The sequence below is a fragment of the Acyrthosiphon pisum genome, chromosome A1 (assembly GCF_005508785.2).
Source record: "Acyrthosiphon pisum isolate AL4f chromosome A1, pea_aphid_22Mar2018_4r6ur, whole genome shotgun sequence".
Taxonomy (NCBI): Eukaryota; Metazoa; Arthropoda; class Insecta; order Hemiptera; family Aphididae; genus Acyrthosiphon; species Acyrthosiphon pisum.
In genome coordinates this window covers 16,598,442-16,612,456 of record NC_042494.1, presented here as the reverse complement: position 1 = coordinate 16,612,456, position 14,015 = coordinate 16,598,442, and the positions used below count along the sequence as shown (strand labels likewise).

The window sequence follows — 14,015 nt, the reverse complement described above, 5'->3', positions numbered from 1 at the left end:
GTACATTTTCTGCTTCATGTATCCCCACAAATAAAAATCCAAAGGTGTTAAATCAGGCGATCGTGGTGGCCGAGCTACTGTAACACCACTCCCAATTCATTGTGGACAATTTGCATTCAAAAATCGACGAACTGAATGAGGAAAGTGTGCAGGAGCGCCATTAAGAAACCACATTACTTGGCGTATTGCAAATGGCACACCTTCTAAGAGTACTGGCAATATCTCTTGTAAAAAGTCCAAAAAAGTTTCTTGATTTAGCCGATTAGGTAAAACATGTGATTCAATAACTAAATCGTCTATCATTCCAGCCTAAACATTAATTGAAAATTGATGTTGGAAGGAAGTTGGCCATACGACGTGGGGATTCTCAATCGCCCAGACATGTGCGTTACGGTGATTTGTTATACTTGTTTTGGTGAACGTTGCTTCATGAGTAGAATAACACAATAAGCAAAAAACCCATAGTTAATACTACATTTTTTGGAGTTATACGCCATTTACTTTTAAAAATATTAATTTTTGATAAAAAATAATTACTTTTTCAAATTAATCAAAATAATTAGTACATTTATGGTTTAATTGCATATGTTGGTTGATGGAACACTTGAAAAGCTTTAAGATTAAAAAAAAAAAATTATGTCAAAATGTTGAATAGTTTTGAAGATACATAAAAAAATGTGGATAGGTTTGGTTTTGATAAAAAAAAGTTAGCTGCCCATAAATTAAAAAATAAAAGTTAGACCCACTCTTTAAAGGGTATTTTTTCATCATTTTGGGTATATTTTCATATGACATCGGCCGATCACTTTCCTCCGGGACACATTGTATATTATTATTATAGCATTATTTATTTTAGTTGATTATATAAAAGGAAATTGATGATTGTATTTATATTTATGGATTATAAATAGATACCTAGTACCTACTATGTATATAATTGTACATAATAAGTTTAATAATTAATGTTGTACCAAGCTAACCAAGCAATGATGCCGTGATGTGAAATTCCAAATGAATGATATAGGAATGTGGGTTCATAATATAGATGCATTGTGTCCTACGTTAATACGACGAGTATCGTTGCTAATCACTCTAATTTATAAGCTAACGAAGCTAAACAAGATCTGCTGAGCATGCATTTGCCATGTTACGCATTTGTGAGACAAAGACAACAAATGCCCGTGTTACATTCACTTAAGAAATTGCCCACTTATTTTACGAATAAATTTCATTAGTCAATCACTTTTGCTGGTGTAAATTCACCAGAGCTAGTATAGACGTAAAGTTGCAGATGATTATTATCAATTGGTATGCAAAGTCATAACAAATCTATATTATATTTAAGGGGTAGTAATCTTAGAATTTGTAACTTAAACAATTAAATTAAACATACTCTAACACAGTGCATACTGATGTCTAGTATAGAATATGCTATTGTTTATCCATAATTTTGGCATTGTGATGTCATTAATTTTCCATAAAATTATAAGTATCAACCACTGTTTATAAAATATTAAATACAAGGTTTTAAAAGGGAAAAAAATAATTTTCAAGAAAATCCAATTTTACAATTATTATGTAGGTAGTATTCTCGTATTTAATAGAAAAACTTGTAGCAATTTAGGTACATAGTACATACAACAATTTCTTGGTATATTCAATAACTGTCATTATAATGAGATTGAAGTATAACATTAAACAAAGTTAGTAAATACGAATAGTCACGAATAATTGAATTAAATTAAATATTTAAACATCATTTTTAATTATAATTATTAACTTTTTTTTAAGTAAAGGAAGTTCTGAGGATCATGAACATTTGTCAAATCACTATGAATAAATTGTATACTGCTTATGGTCAACCTACATTAATACATTATAGTTGGTGTATTTTTACCTACTAAATGGTCAACAAGAAAAAAAAAACAGCCTCACAATAATATTATTATAAAACATTCCATTAAATTCATACTGTTTATTGACGTTGATTGGCTTGGCATCTGAGTAAGACGTAAATCTTTTCTTTTATCCAGTCTTTGTTATAAGGAGCATATGTCATGGTACTTTTTTGGTACCTAAACATAATTTATAATTCATAAAAATTTAATTAATTAAATTGCAATACCTATAGGTAAAGAAATATTATTCACATACACAAGACATGAAAGATCTGCTAAATGGTCAACAAATTCAAACAGCTGAGTTATGTCATACGTAATAGACACAGACTTTGGATTTAATTTCTTCAGATGTTCTTCATAGATCTTACAAACCCCTAAAACAATGAGACTTTAAATGTTTATTCATCAAAGCAAGGACATTAATTTACCTTCCATGCAATCATTAACAGACTCGTAATCGGAATATGTTCTTGTTTCCGGTTTGTTCCCTGGTTGGATCAAGAGTATGGTGTGGGACTGTAAAATAATACAATTTGGAAATGATTTTAATATTTATCAGAAGCAAAAAAATTTTAAAACAAAGTCAATGTTCGTTACCATTTTGTAGCTTTTAGATTAGGTAAAGACGTATACACAATATAACTAAGGAACACGACACAAAATACGATTAGACAAGTCGGCGTAATTTATCACTTAATAGCCTTGCGGCTTGCAGTAATTCAGTACGATAGATGATTGAAAAATGAAAATTGAAATATCGAATGCAACAGGAACGAATTTGGTTTCGTAATGTGTAATATTACTATACTTATAATAATATTTGTGATATAGATGTAAAATCAATATTTGCTTGGTTTATAACATTTTCAATTCCATTGTTTTTAAACATAATAAACCATAACTAACCACTGTAACCACCATAAATATTTTATTTGTTAATTTATTTTTTGCATTAAAATTAAATAATATAAAATATGCCACTATGCCGAATTTCATTAAAACATTAATTTTTCTATATTTTCATTGGAGTATTAAAAAAATTTTTACTCAAGTTAAATTATTTATAATTATTATTATTCCAGATGCATGAAAACCGTAAACAATAATAATATTGATAAGATCTTTTTATGATAAAAGATAACCACATTCTGCCTGGTTAACCCATAGATATTAAATGCTGTGATATTATTACCACCACGGACTAATCACTAATCACTATAGATAATGATTTTGTACGGATGATGTTTTGAGGTTATTGTACGTTTTTTAGTACAGTAAATTTCTCTAGTAGTCGGGTCTAAAATCTGAGTGTCCGACTGTCACTGATACTTGTAAAATCATAACTCGCTTACTCAGTAGTCAGTACTAACTACTCTGGAGTCAGGGGTAGTCCTATTGCTCTTATTCCGGATAAGACGTTTATTAACACATTATAAATTTAGATTTGATTCGTTTTTGAAAATATTTAATACCCTTATAAGTTGAAATAGTTCTTAAGGATGACGACAATACTAGACAGGATCTCGGCCATCGAGGCTGAGGTAAGTATGACTAATTTTTTTTATCTAAATAATACTAATAACATTTTAATTTAGATGGCTAGAACTCAAAAGAACAAAGCAACCGCTGGACATTTAGGTTTGCTGAAAGCTCGTATTGCCAAACTTCGACGAGAACTCATTACACCTAAAGGCGGTGGTGGTGGTGCTGGGGAAGGTTTTGATGTAGCTAAAACTGGAGATGCTAGAATTGGTTTTGTAGGTAAGATGAAATTACTATTTCAAGAATGATTAAGATTTTATTACATTTGTTTTCTTAGGTTTTCCTTCTGTTGGTAAATCAACATTGTTGAGTAATCTAGCTGGTGTTTATTCAGAAGTTGCTGCATATGAGTTCACAACTTTGACCACAGTTCCTGGATGTATTAAATACAAAGGGGCTAAAATCCAAGTAATTAATAATTTGAACTTAGCTACTTTGAGTGTAGAATAAACATAATCTGAGCAGAAAAAAAGGAATCTATTTATTTTAGAATATCTACATATTGACTTTTGTTGTACTTGTTAAAAGAAAAAATTAATTTTTTGTCTCAAGTGGATTAACTAATAAATAATAGGTAAACAAACAATTTTTAAATTATTCTCTGACAAACAGAAAAAAAGAATACAAATGTAAACTACTATCTACTGGTTTTAAATTTGTATTAAAAAATCTTGATGTGTCAATTTATTGATCTTAATTAATTTCAATTATAATCCTTTCATTTTCAAAAAAATATATTGTCCTGATGTTGACCTTCTATTTTATATTTATTGATAGCTTTTAGATTTACCTGGTATCATTGAAGGTGCTAAGGACGGTAAAGGTCGTGGACGACAAGTAATTGCTGTGGCTCGCACGTGTTCATTGATTTTCATTGTTTTGGATGTTCTCAAACCATTAAAACATAAAAAATTAATTGAACATGAATTGGAAGGATTTGGATTAAGACTTAATAAATCGCCACCAAATATAGTTTATCGACGAAAGGATAAGGGTGGAATAAATTTACAAACCATGGTAATAAACATTTTTAAAAACAATTTTTACTTTGATTTCTAATTTTGGACTTGTTTAAACAGGTACCTCAAAGTGAATTGGATTTAGATACTGTAAGAACTATATTATCAGAGTATAGAATTCATAACGCTGATATTACTCTTAGATATGATGCCACATCTGATGATCTTATTGATGTTGTTGAAGGAAACCGCATATATTTGCCTTGTATCTATATACTTAACAAAATTGGTTTGTATTTTATTTCTTAAATATTAATTTATTAACAACATATAAATTACTGAAACAATATTAGATTTAATAAATATTTGTTTTATTATTGTTTGGTTGTAGATCAAATAAGCATAGAAGAATTGGATATTATTTATAAAATACCTCATACAGTACCTATAAGTGCTCACCATAAATGGAATTTTGACGACCTTTTAGAAAAGATGTGGGAATATTTGAAACTAGTTCGAATGTAAGTAATATACAAAAGTTTTTATACTTGGTTTGGACCAGTGGTAACTAAAAAGAAATATTCTATTTTCAATTAAAATTGCCATTTAAGACATAAAAACCTTAGTGTTAGAAAATAAATTTGTACAAAAACACAAATATTGACTGAGAAAATATACGTTATTGAGTTATAACAAATAATAATATATGCTATTGCATATTTGTCATGACTAAATAGGTATGAACTCCACAACGTCGTGATAAGCATACCAATCTCGCCTAACATCTATCGCATAGGTCTTCACTTCTATAATATTCTATTGATATTGCCGACCAATTAAATGTGGAGAACCACAAGCAATGGTTTTGTGTGTAGAATAGTGGAGAAATGCACAAAGTGGACGAAAACTTGTTTTTGTAATCATACCTATTTATTTAGTCATGATATTTATATTGGTGGGAATCAGGAGAGGACTGGGTTATGTTTTAAGGAGGTTTGGGTAGATTTAGCATCTATCTCAATGAATAAAAATTTAAAATTTAAATATTGTCTTAAATATCAATTATAAAGAAATCTATAGAATATTTTAGTAAAAGTTAAAAAGTAGTATACATTCTTACAATCTTACAGAAAAAAATTACTAATTTTCTATGAGCTTCTGTGTGAATGAAGTTTCCTGCCATTATTTAAAAATAAATTATAATCTTAAAGAAGTGCACGCTTTAAATTTTTATGTGCATTTGAATTTCAAATTTTTACAACATTGGATATTCACTCGAATTTCTAGTGTAACGATTTTCTTATTTAATAACAAATAACTGTAGATACTTAAAATTTGCACCCTATGTTTATTCATTTTTATGTTTAATTTTCAAAATATTGTTTTATGTCAAAAGACTTGTTTGGTGCATTATGGATAATTTCAAATTTTATATTTTTAGTTTTTTTTCTTTACAAGTGAATAAAATTGTATTTGATTGGTAAAAAAGTCTGAAATTTTAATGCAAGGAACATGTTATATTGTCACAATAGCAGTTGAAAAATATTAAAAAATAAATAGGCGCAATTTTTTTTATAAGCATTTAAAGTTCAAAATTGTCAAATTTTAAATTTATAAAATGTTCAATTTTTATAGCTTATGATCGAAAAATTAAAACAATGTTCCACGTAAATCGGTAAATAAATTACTTGATTCTCAATAATATCATAAAATATACATTTTGTAATATCATAGGCTGACTAACTGTTTTCACTCAGAATTGTTTTTCGTATACAATATTGAATTCAAATGTTACACCATCCATTACAGTGACCCACTTGTAACCTACCGTAAAGCAGAGTGACACTCACTTGCCCACCTTTTTTTAAATTGCATTTGGGAATACCGGTATACAGTGATCTGGTAATTACCGTCACCGAATATACCATGTCAGAGTATTACTGAAAATATTCTATATAAAGGGCATCGATCATTGGTGGTCCGTATTATACTTGGAAAATCAATTTTTAGTGTAGCATTCAAGCCACACTTGGACATATATTATATCTGTAGTCCTACTCTGTAAACTATAATATGGTAGTCCATGATTGCAGAAAGGTTAAAAATCTGATCTAGAACTTTTTTTATTGTATGTCCCTTTCTATATTTTTTATAACTCTTAGTAACTACTAATTATTATTTTTATTTTACTAAACATATAATGATTAAGTATATAATCTTTTATACTAAAAAATAAATTTTGTTAACTTATATAATTATATATATTATACATCAATAACTATTAATAATATGTTATTTGTATTTAATTATCTAGTTACACCAAGCCTAAAGGACAGTTGCCAGATTACGGATCTCCAATTGTTTTACATAATGAAAGGAAAAGTATTGAAGATTTCTGTAATAAACTTCATCGTACCATTGCCAAAGAATTTAAATAGTAAGGCAATACTATAAAAAAATGTTTTCTAATAATTTATTATTTATGTATATGTTTAGTGCTCTGGTTTGGGGATCATCTGTTAAACACGTACCTCAAAAAGTTGGAAAAGACCATGAACTAGAAGATGAAGATGTTGTGCAGATTGTTAAAAAAATATAACTATGATATGTCTAGTACATATTTTTAATTTAACAATAATAAAATTGTTATTTTTTTATCATTTACATACATTATCACTATCCTTGGCCTTCTTATTTTTTCAACTCTAGAAGTCACGAATTAAGATATACTTAATTTGTGCTAGAAGTTGATAGTTCTATGTCACATGCCATTAGATTAGAATCTTATTGAAAAGAAATTGAAAAACATACATCATTGTAAAATTGATATATTTTTCGCTCCACTCAGAATCTAAATGAATTATGATTGAAAAAATAATAATTGCTCAGTGGTTTTTTATTTATGTCACGATAGTACTATGCTCTCTCCCTCCTCAACTAAAATGTACCTTGGTGGCCTGTCCTAAATACACCACTGGCCATAATTAGCAACAGTTTGAAATGATTTTTCATTTAATTATATTATTTATAGAACAAGAAGTAGTATCAAATATTGAAATATTAATAAATAATTAGTTTAGTAATAAAAGTAATCTTTTTTTTGTCAAATTTAACCATCAGTTACTGTAACAGTGCTACCTATCTGGAAGTTATGACAGTTCCTTCCATAAATTTAGAAAGTGGGCATTTATAAGCCTTATACAGTTATACTTCGAAGTATGAACCACAGTTTAAGATATCTACAACCATGATAATTGCATAAAATCACCTAAAATTGAGAATTATTATCACAACCTAAACGATAACAATAATATTAATAATTAAAAATATATGGTTTTTATGTTTTCGGGTATTTTAATTTTTAAGTTATTGTACGTTTAAAAACTTTAATTTTTTTGAATTAACGTTATTATATTTTTAAACATTATTTTAATTTTTGTTTTAATAAATTCTGGGAAGTAATTTATAATTAATATTTGATAGATTGTATTACTTTAAACTTTAAACTTTAAAGTTTTAATTTCCAACTATAATGAATAATAATGTATAGGTACCTATCTGTTGTATACACTTTATGTTTGAATAGGTTTTATCAAAAAAATGTATCGCTTACACAAAATAATACAATTTATAAGCTATTTCCTCTCATTATTAAAATGTTTTTCAAAATATACCTAAAACAGTATTTATATGATCGCCAAAATCAGCCAACTCAAGTACATATATTATAGTTCATGGCACATAATAATAATGTTAGGTTAGACATAAAAAACCACCTAACGTTATTTGGAATAAATCGATTTTATTATTTTGGTGCAACTAAAATAATAATAACCGCACGTAGACCCTTGAATTTTAACCAAATATTTATATAATAATTTGTAACATTTTTGAAATATTTTTATTCTTATTGAGCTAGTATAGCCATAGGCCATAGCCTTGAGACATTTTTCGAATTTGGTAATTTTTTTTTTATATATTCTCGATAAAAAAGTTGACAATTTAATGCTAAGTTCCTTATAAATTTCATTAATATAAGTTCAAAAATATTAAAGATACGTATATTATGTACGGTATCATTTTTTATATGCAATTTAATTTCAAATTTTGAACAAATTCATCAAAATGTCGAACATTTTCAAACTATTTTTCAGTTAAAAATTCATAAAAGTTTTTCATTTCATAGCTAGCAATTGGCATTATACATTTTTGATAGGAAACTCCCACAAATGTTCCTACCTTAACAAGAAAAAAATTATCGGAAAGTAATATTAATTTTTTTGAGCGTTTGAATTTAAAATGTTTACGATATTGGATTTGCATCTGTAAATTAAGGAATTTTCATTTATCAATTTTTGATATTTTAGTTGTAGTCCAAAAAGGAATAATTCTAGATACTTGAAATGTTCACCACATTTTAAGATTACCATTTTCCATACGTGGTAAAATTTTCAAACAATTTTGACTGTTTTTGAACTATTTATACTTTATAGCCCTGAAAAATTGTTGTGGATAATATGATTGAAGATAACCGGATCTAGGGGGTGGGGCGATCCGGGGCCCATGCCTCGGGTGCTAATCACAGAGGGTGCAAATTTCAAATTTTGAACTCATAAATCATATAGCATAGGGCGGCTAATATTATGTTGTGCTCTGGGTTACATAATTTGCACATCGGTACTGTGATTGAGGCATAGCCGCATAGGGCTTAGGAATATATGATTCGGCCCAGAGCTTGCGGTAAGAAAATTTTAGAACTGCCCAAAATTTTAATATTTTTATACCTATACCTACATGTAGATTAAATAAATTTGTCGCTCGCTAAATTCGCTTAACAATCACGATCTCCCAAACTATATATTGACTACGCATGTAAACAATTTATACATTACTTTATTTATTACAATTTATTTATAATAATAACAGATTAAAAAAAAAAAAATTTCATATAATAAATACCGCCAAAATGTGGCTGTAAACAAAAATGACTATTTTTTCGTAAGATCAATATTTGTTTTGTATATTATAAAAATTTATGAAAAATAAAAATGTGTTCTAAAAAGTCATATTCAACAAAATATTGTTACAATACAGGGAAATTAAATCCAAATTTAGCTTTTCATAGATTTCCATCTAATGAAGAATTGTAAGTTTCTTAAAATAATTATGTACAGAACCATATGCTTTTAAATAAAAATAAATAATAATTGTAGATTAAATAGTTTGATATTATTTTTGGTAATATATTTTTAAATTGCATTTTACGATTTCTGTATAAATTAATATATTAGGTGTAAAAAATGGGTCGAGTGGTGTGGAAGCTCAGAAATTATGGATGTTTTCAAATCTAAAGGTTATAGATTTTTAAACAAGAACCGTGTTATTTGTTCTGATCGTTTTAAATCATCTGATTACATTATATGGAAAGGTGTAGGAAATAAAACGTGAGTTATTCAACTTTTACATAGGTACCTAGTATAGTCATTAGTTTTGCTACATATTAATTCATCTAAGTAAATGCATTAAATTATTTTTATATTATATTATAATATTATTTTAATATTATTAACAAGGTTTGTTAAAGTTTTTCATTTATAGTATTTGATATTATGTTATTCTTATTAAAAATAAGTTTTGTTAAAATAATTTTATATTAGATATTTTTAAGACTGTTTAAAAATGATATATTATAATATATATATTTATACTTTATAGTATCCGTCTATCAACAAAAATAATAATAATAATAATAAGGGGCAAAGGTAGGCCACTAATTGTGAAACTGAGGGCATTAGTTTTCGCCACATTATCATTGACTTTCTCGTATTATCATTTATAGAATTTGTTAAAAACCAAACAAAAAATATTAAATAAAATACATAATTAAATTAAACAATATAACATATGCCAATAATACAGAAAATTCACGATTTTTGATACTGACCAAATTGGTTTTTAAAATTGCCTATTTTAATTTAGAACTACCCATTAGCGCAAGCTCTGATTCGGCCCATGAAAAACCACAGCGCATGCCTATGTCTTCATTAAGAGGACGTTACAGTGTTACACCGACTTTTGTTGTATCCGTCTTACAACTTTAAGTCTTAAGTGCGTAACATAGGTACCAAATTGTACGCTCAGCAGAACACGTTAAGCTCCATTAGTTTAAAAATTTGAGTGAATTACTTCATATAACATTTGAAGGCAATCTCATAGGATTTTTATTATATTTTAATTAAAATAACTAAAACTAAAATAACTATTATATCATAACTTGCTTTAAAATTAAAATATAATGAAAATCCCATGAGATTTCCTAGATAATAATCTTACCTTTAGATTTGATAAGAGGTCAATTCACACTAATTTTTAAATTAACGGACCTACACGTGTTCTGCCAAGTGTACAATTTGGTATGTTACGCGCTTGTAAAACAGAGACAACAATTTATTAATGTATGTGTAACGTGCTATTTAGGCGGCATTGACTAAAAAGTTAATAATAATAGTTAGGTAATAATCTATTATTATTACCTATGATCTTAACTAAATAAATTAGTAAAATACATTTTTATTTAGTCATGATTATGATGATAAAAACGATTATAGAAAAAAAAATAATAGGATAATAATGATATCATCATTCATCTTGTCATTTGTTTCCGAATGAATTTATATCATTTATAATTATTATAAATATATACTTATAGCCTTTACCAGTGGCGTACGCGGGGGCGGGTGGCTAACGCCTAACGGGCTGAAGCCCACCCCCATTGCCCGTATTATTATTACTTTAAAAAAATATATTTATCAAGTTTCAACTGTCAACCATAGTAAGCAAGACGTAAATTTCATATACGTCTTACCAGAATGAATTTTCAATTTCGACCTCCTAAAAGTACTAACTAGATCAAATTTGCTTCCAAAAATATACGTCGGGCATCAAATTTATGATCAGAGCATTTTTTCTGCCAGAAAAGTTGAGAAGTCATAAACATTTTTAAATACCTCAGATAAACGTCTGAAATTATTAGACTGGTCAAAATAAAAATAAAATTGTAACTAATTTTCAAGCCCCACATTGAAAAATCCTGCGTACGCCATTTACCTTTACCTATTATCTATATTTAATATATAGGTACCTATAGGTATGTATACATTACTATGACTATACACATAGGCGTAACTTGGCGGGGGCGAATGGGGGCAACTGCAACCGCGACCAAAAATTGGTGGGGCATTACCACCACAAACTGCAGAACTATACTATTGTTTAATTTCAGGCTGTTCTGTGGCCTATAATACGTATAATAATATCTATAATAACGTCTAATATTTATTGCTAGATTATAGGTGGAGCCGTGGAGGTGAAGCTTTCAATACAGAAAATTAATCAGAATTTTTCAAAATAAATATTTACTTCGCTGTCCTTGATATTATAATTACTGACATAGAAACTAAATTTTCTGAAAAAAATTCAAATATTTTAACTTTACAAAACTGCAAGTATGAAGATATTTTAGAAGTTTTTTACAATAATAATATAAAAATTAACGAGTTACAGGTAGGGTTAAAGTTGTTTGGTTAAATGGGTTTTGTGATACAAATATTTGATAACTTTGAAGACCGCCTTAATTAATTTATGCTTTAAGATTTGTCAAGTTCATTTGAAAATTTATATAAACTATTCAAGCTTTTTTTATCAATTCCTATGGTTTTATCAGAGCGTTCATTTTCATCGTTACGCCGTCTTAAAACTTATACTCGAAATAGTGTTGGGCAAGAAAGACTAAAGGATTTGGCTTTATTACATATAGAAAAAAAATTTGAAGCAAATTTTGATATAATTATTGACCAATTTGATGCACAATCTACAATTCGAAAAAGACGATTGCAACCACGGTCTTAGAAAATCTTCTAAGACCATGATTGCAACTAAAATAAGTTTGGCTTCAAATGTATGTTTATTGATACTATTATTATTATTATTTTATAAATATACAATATTTTTATGTTTAAAAGAAGTTGTTTTCTATAAAGTTTCTTTGTAATTTTTATGTAATTATAAATATTAATTATGGTTTAAAAAAAAGTAGTTTTCGGCCAAAATTAAATTAACCTACTATCATCTTTGCTTAAAATCGTTTTAGATTCTGAGTGGAACGATGAATGTATTGTTTTTATAATGATATGTGTTTTTTTATTTGTTTGAAAGTGAATCTAGTTGGTACTTTGGGGGGTCAAAAGTAAAAATTTCCCCGTAGTTTTCAAAAGCGACGTGAAAAATAAAAGAAAAATTTAGGAAAAACGGGAATTTTCACGCAAAATGTTTGCCCGATTTTGGTTTTTAGTGCAACTCTAAAACAAATGACCGTAGGTACATAATATTTTGACTGAGTATTTATATTAGCATTTTCTATACACCTTGACATTTTCCAAATATTTTGATTTATTTTGAGCTGTTTACGGACATTTTTAGTTTCCGTTTTTTCTATTTTTTTTTTCTATAAATATCAATAAAATTGTATTTGTTGGTTAAAAAAGCTTGAAATTTTAATAGAAGGTTCTTATTATATTATTCCAAAGGCAGATAAAAAAAATTAAAAATCCGTAGTCACAATTTTTGTTTATAAGCATCTAAAGTTCAAATATTGACAAAATACGTAAAAATGACGAAAATTTGCCAATTATTTTGAAAAATTTTCTTTTTAGATCTAAGATTTAAAAATTTAATACAAGATTTCTCATAAGTTTGTCTACCTTTTTCAAAAAAAAAAATGTCTACAAGCAAGTCAAATTAAATTTTTATGAGCATTTGAAATTCATATTTTTACAACATTTGATATTCACTCGATTTATCTCATGTTACGATCTTCTTATTTTGTTGTAATTAAAATAAGAATGACTGTAGATACTTGAAAGTTTCACCGAATGTTCATATTAGCATTTTCTATACACGATAAAATTTTGAAAATAATTTGACTCTTTTTGAGCTGTTTACGGACATTGTCAGTTTTCAATTTTTTTAGTTTTTTTTTCTATAAATATCAATATAGTTTTATTTGTTGGGCTAAAAAGTGTAAAAATTTAATACAAGGCCCCTGACATATTGTTACAATAGCAGTTGAAAAATATTAAAAATACACAGGCGCAATTTTTTTTATAAGCATTTATAGATCGAATTTTGACAAAATGTATCAAATTTAAATTTGAATAATTATTTTGTAGTTAAAAATTTATAAACTGTTCAACTTTTGTATCTAAGAATTGAAAATTTAAAACAAGATTCCACGTAAGTAATTAATTCTGTTACCAAAAAATCTAAAAAATACATTTACACAGTTTATTTTTATAGTCATTTTAAGTTCAAATTTGGACGAAATTACATTAAATTACTATTTTAGTTATTTGGTTGTGATTGTATAATATTATTCTTGGGTACCTATACTTGAAACTTCTAAAGTATACTATTAGTACACTATTAGTATACTAGTATTCTAAAGTATAATAGTATACTTTAGAAGTTTCAAGATATATTATATCTATGATAGTATCACGGTTTATTGTTGATGTATAGACGCGTTATAAGTACCTAATAGATATTGTAATATGAT

General features: G+C 27.2%; 2 protein-coding genes across 2 annotated transcripts; one reads left to right on the top strand and one right to left on the bottom strand.

Moving 5' to 3' along the window:
- Positions 1-1,574: 1,574 nt before the first annotated feature.
- On the bottom strand, positions 1,575-2,731 carry E(r) (enhancer of rudimentary). Its single transcript, NM_001126193.2, is given in 4 exon segments — positions 1,575-2,075; positions 2,155-2,275; positions 2,330-2,417; positions 2,499-2,731. Coding segments are annotated over 4 exon segments (312 nt in total). The 5' UTR covers positions 2,502-2,731; the 3' UTR covers positions 1,575-1,975.
- Positions 2,732-3,149: 418 nt separating this feature from the next.
- Positions 3,150-7,040, top strand: LOC100569675 (GTP-binding protein 128up). Its single transcript, NM_001293397.1, is given in 8 exon segments — positions 3,150-3,442; positions 3,497-3,662; positions 3,721-3,851; positions 4,221-4,460; positions 4,523-4,691; positions 4,794-4,923; positions 6,717-6,839; positions 6,899-7,040. Coding segments are annotated over 8 exon segments (1,104 nt in total). The 5' UTR covers positions 3,150-3,400; the 3' UTR covers positions 7,002-7,040.
- Positions 7,041-14,015: the final 6,975 nt, after the last annotated feature.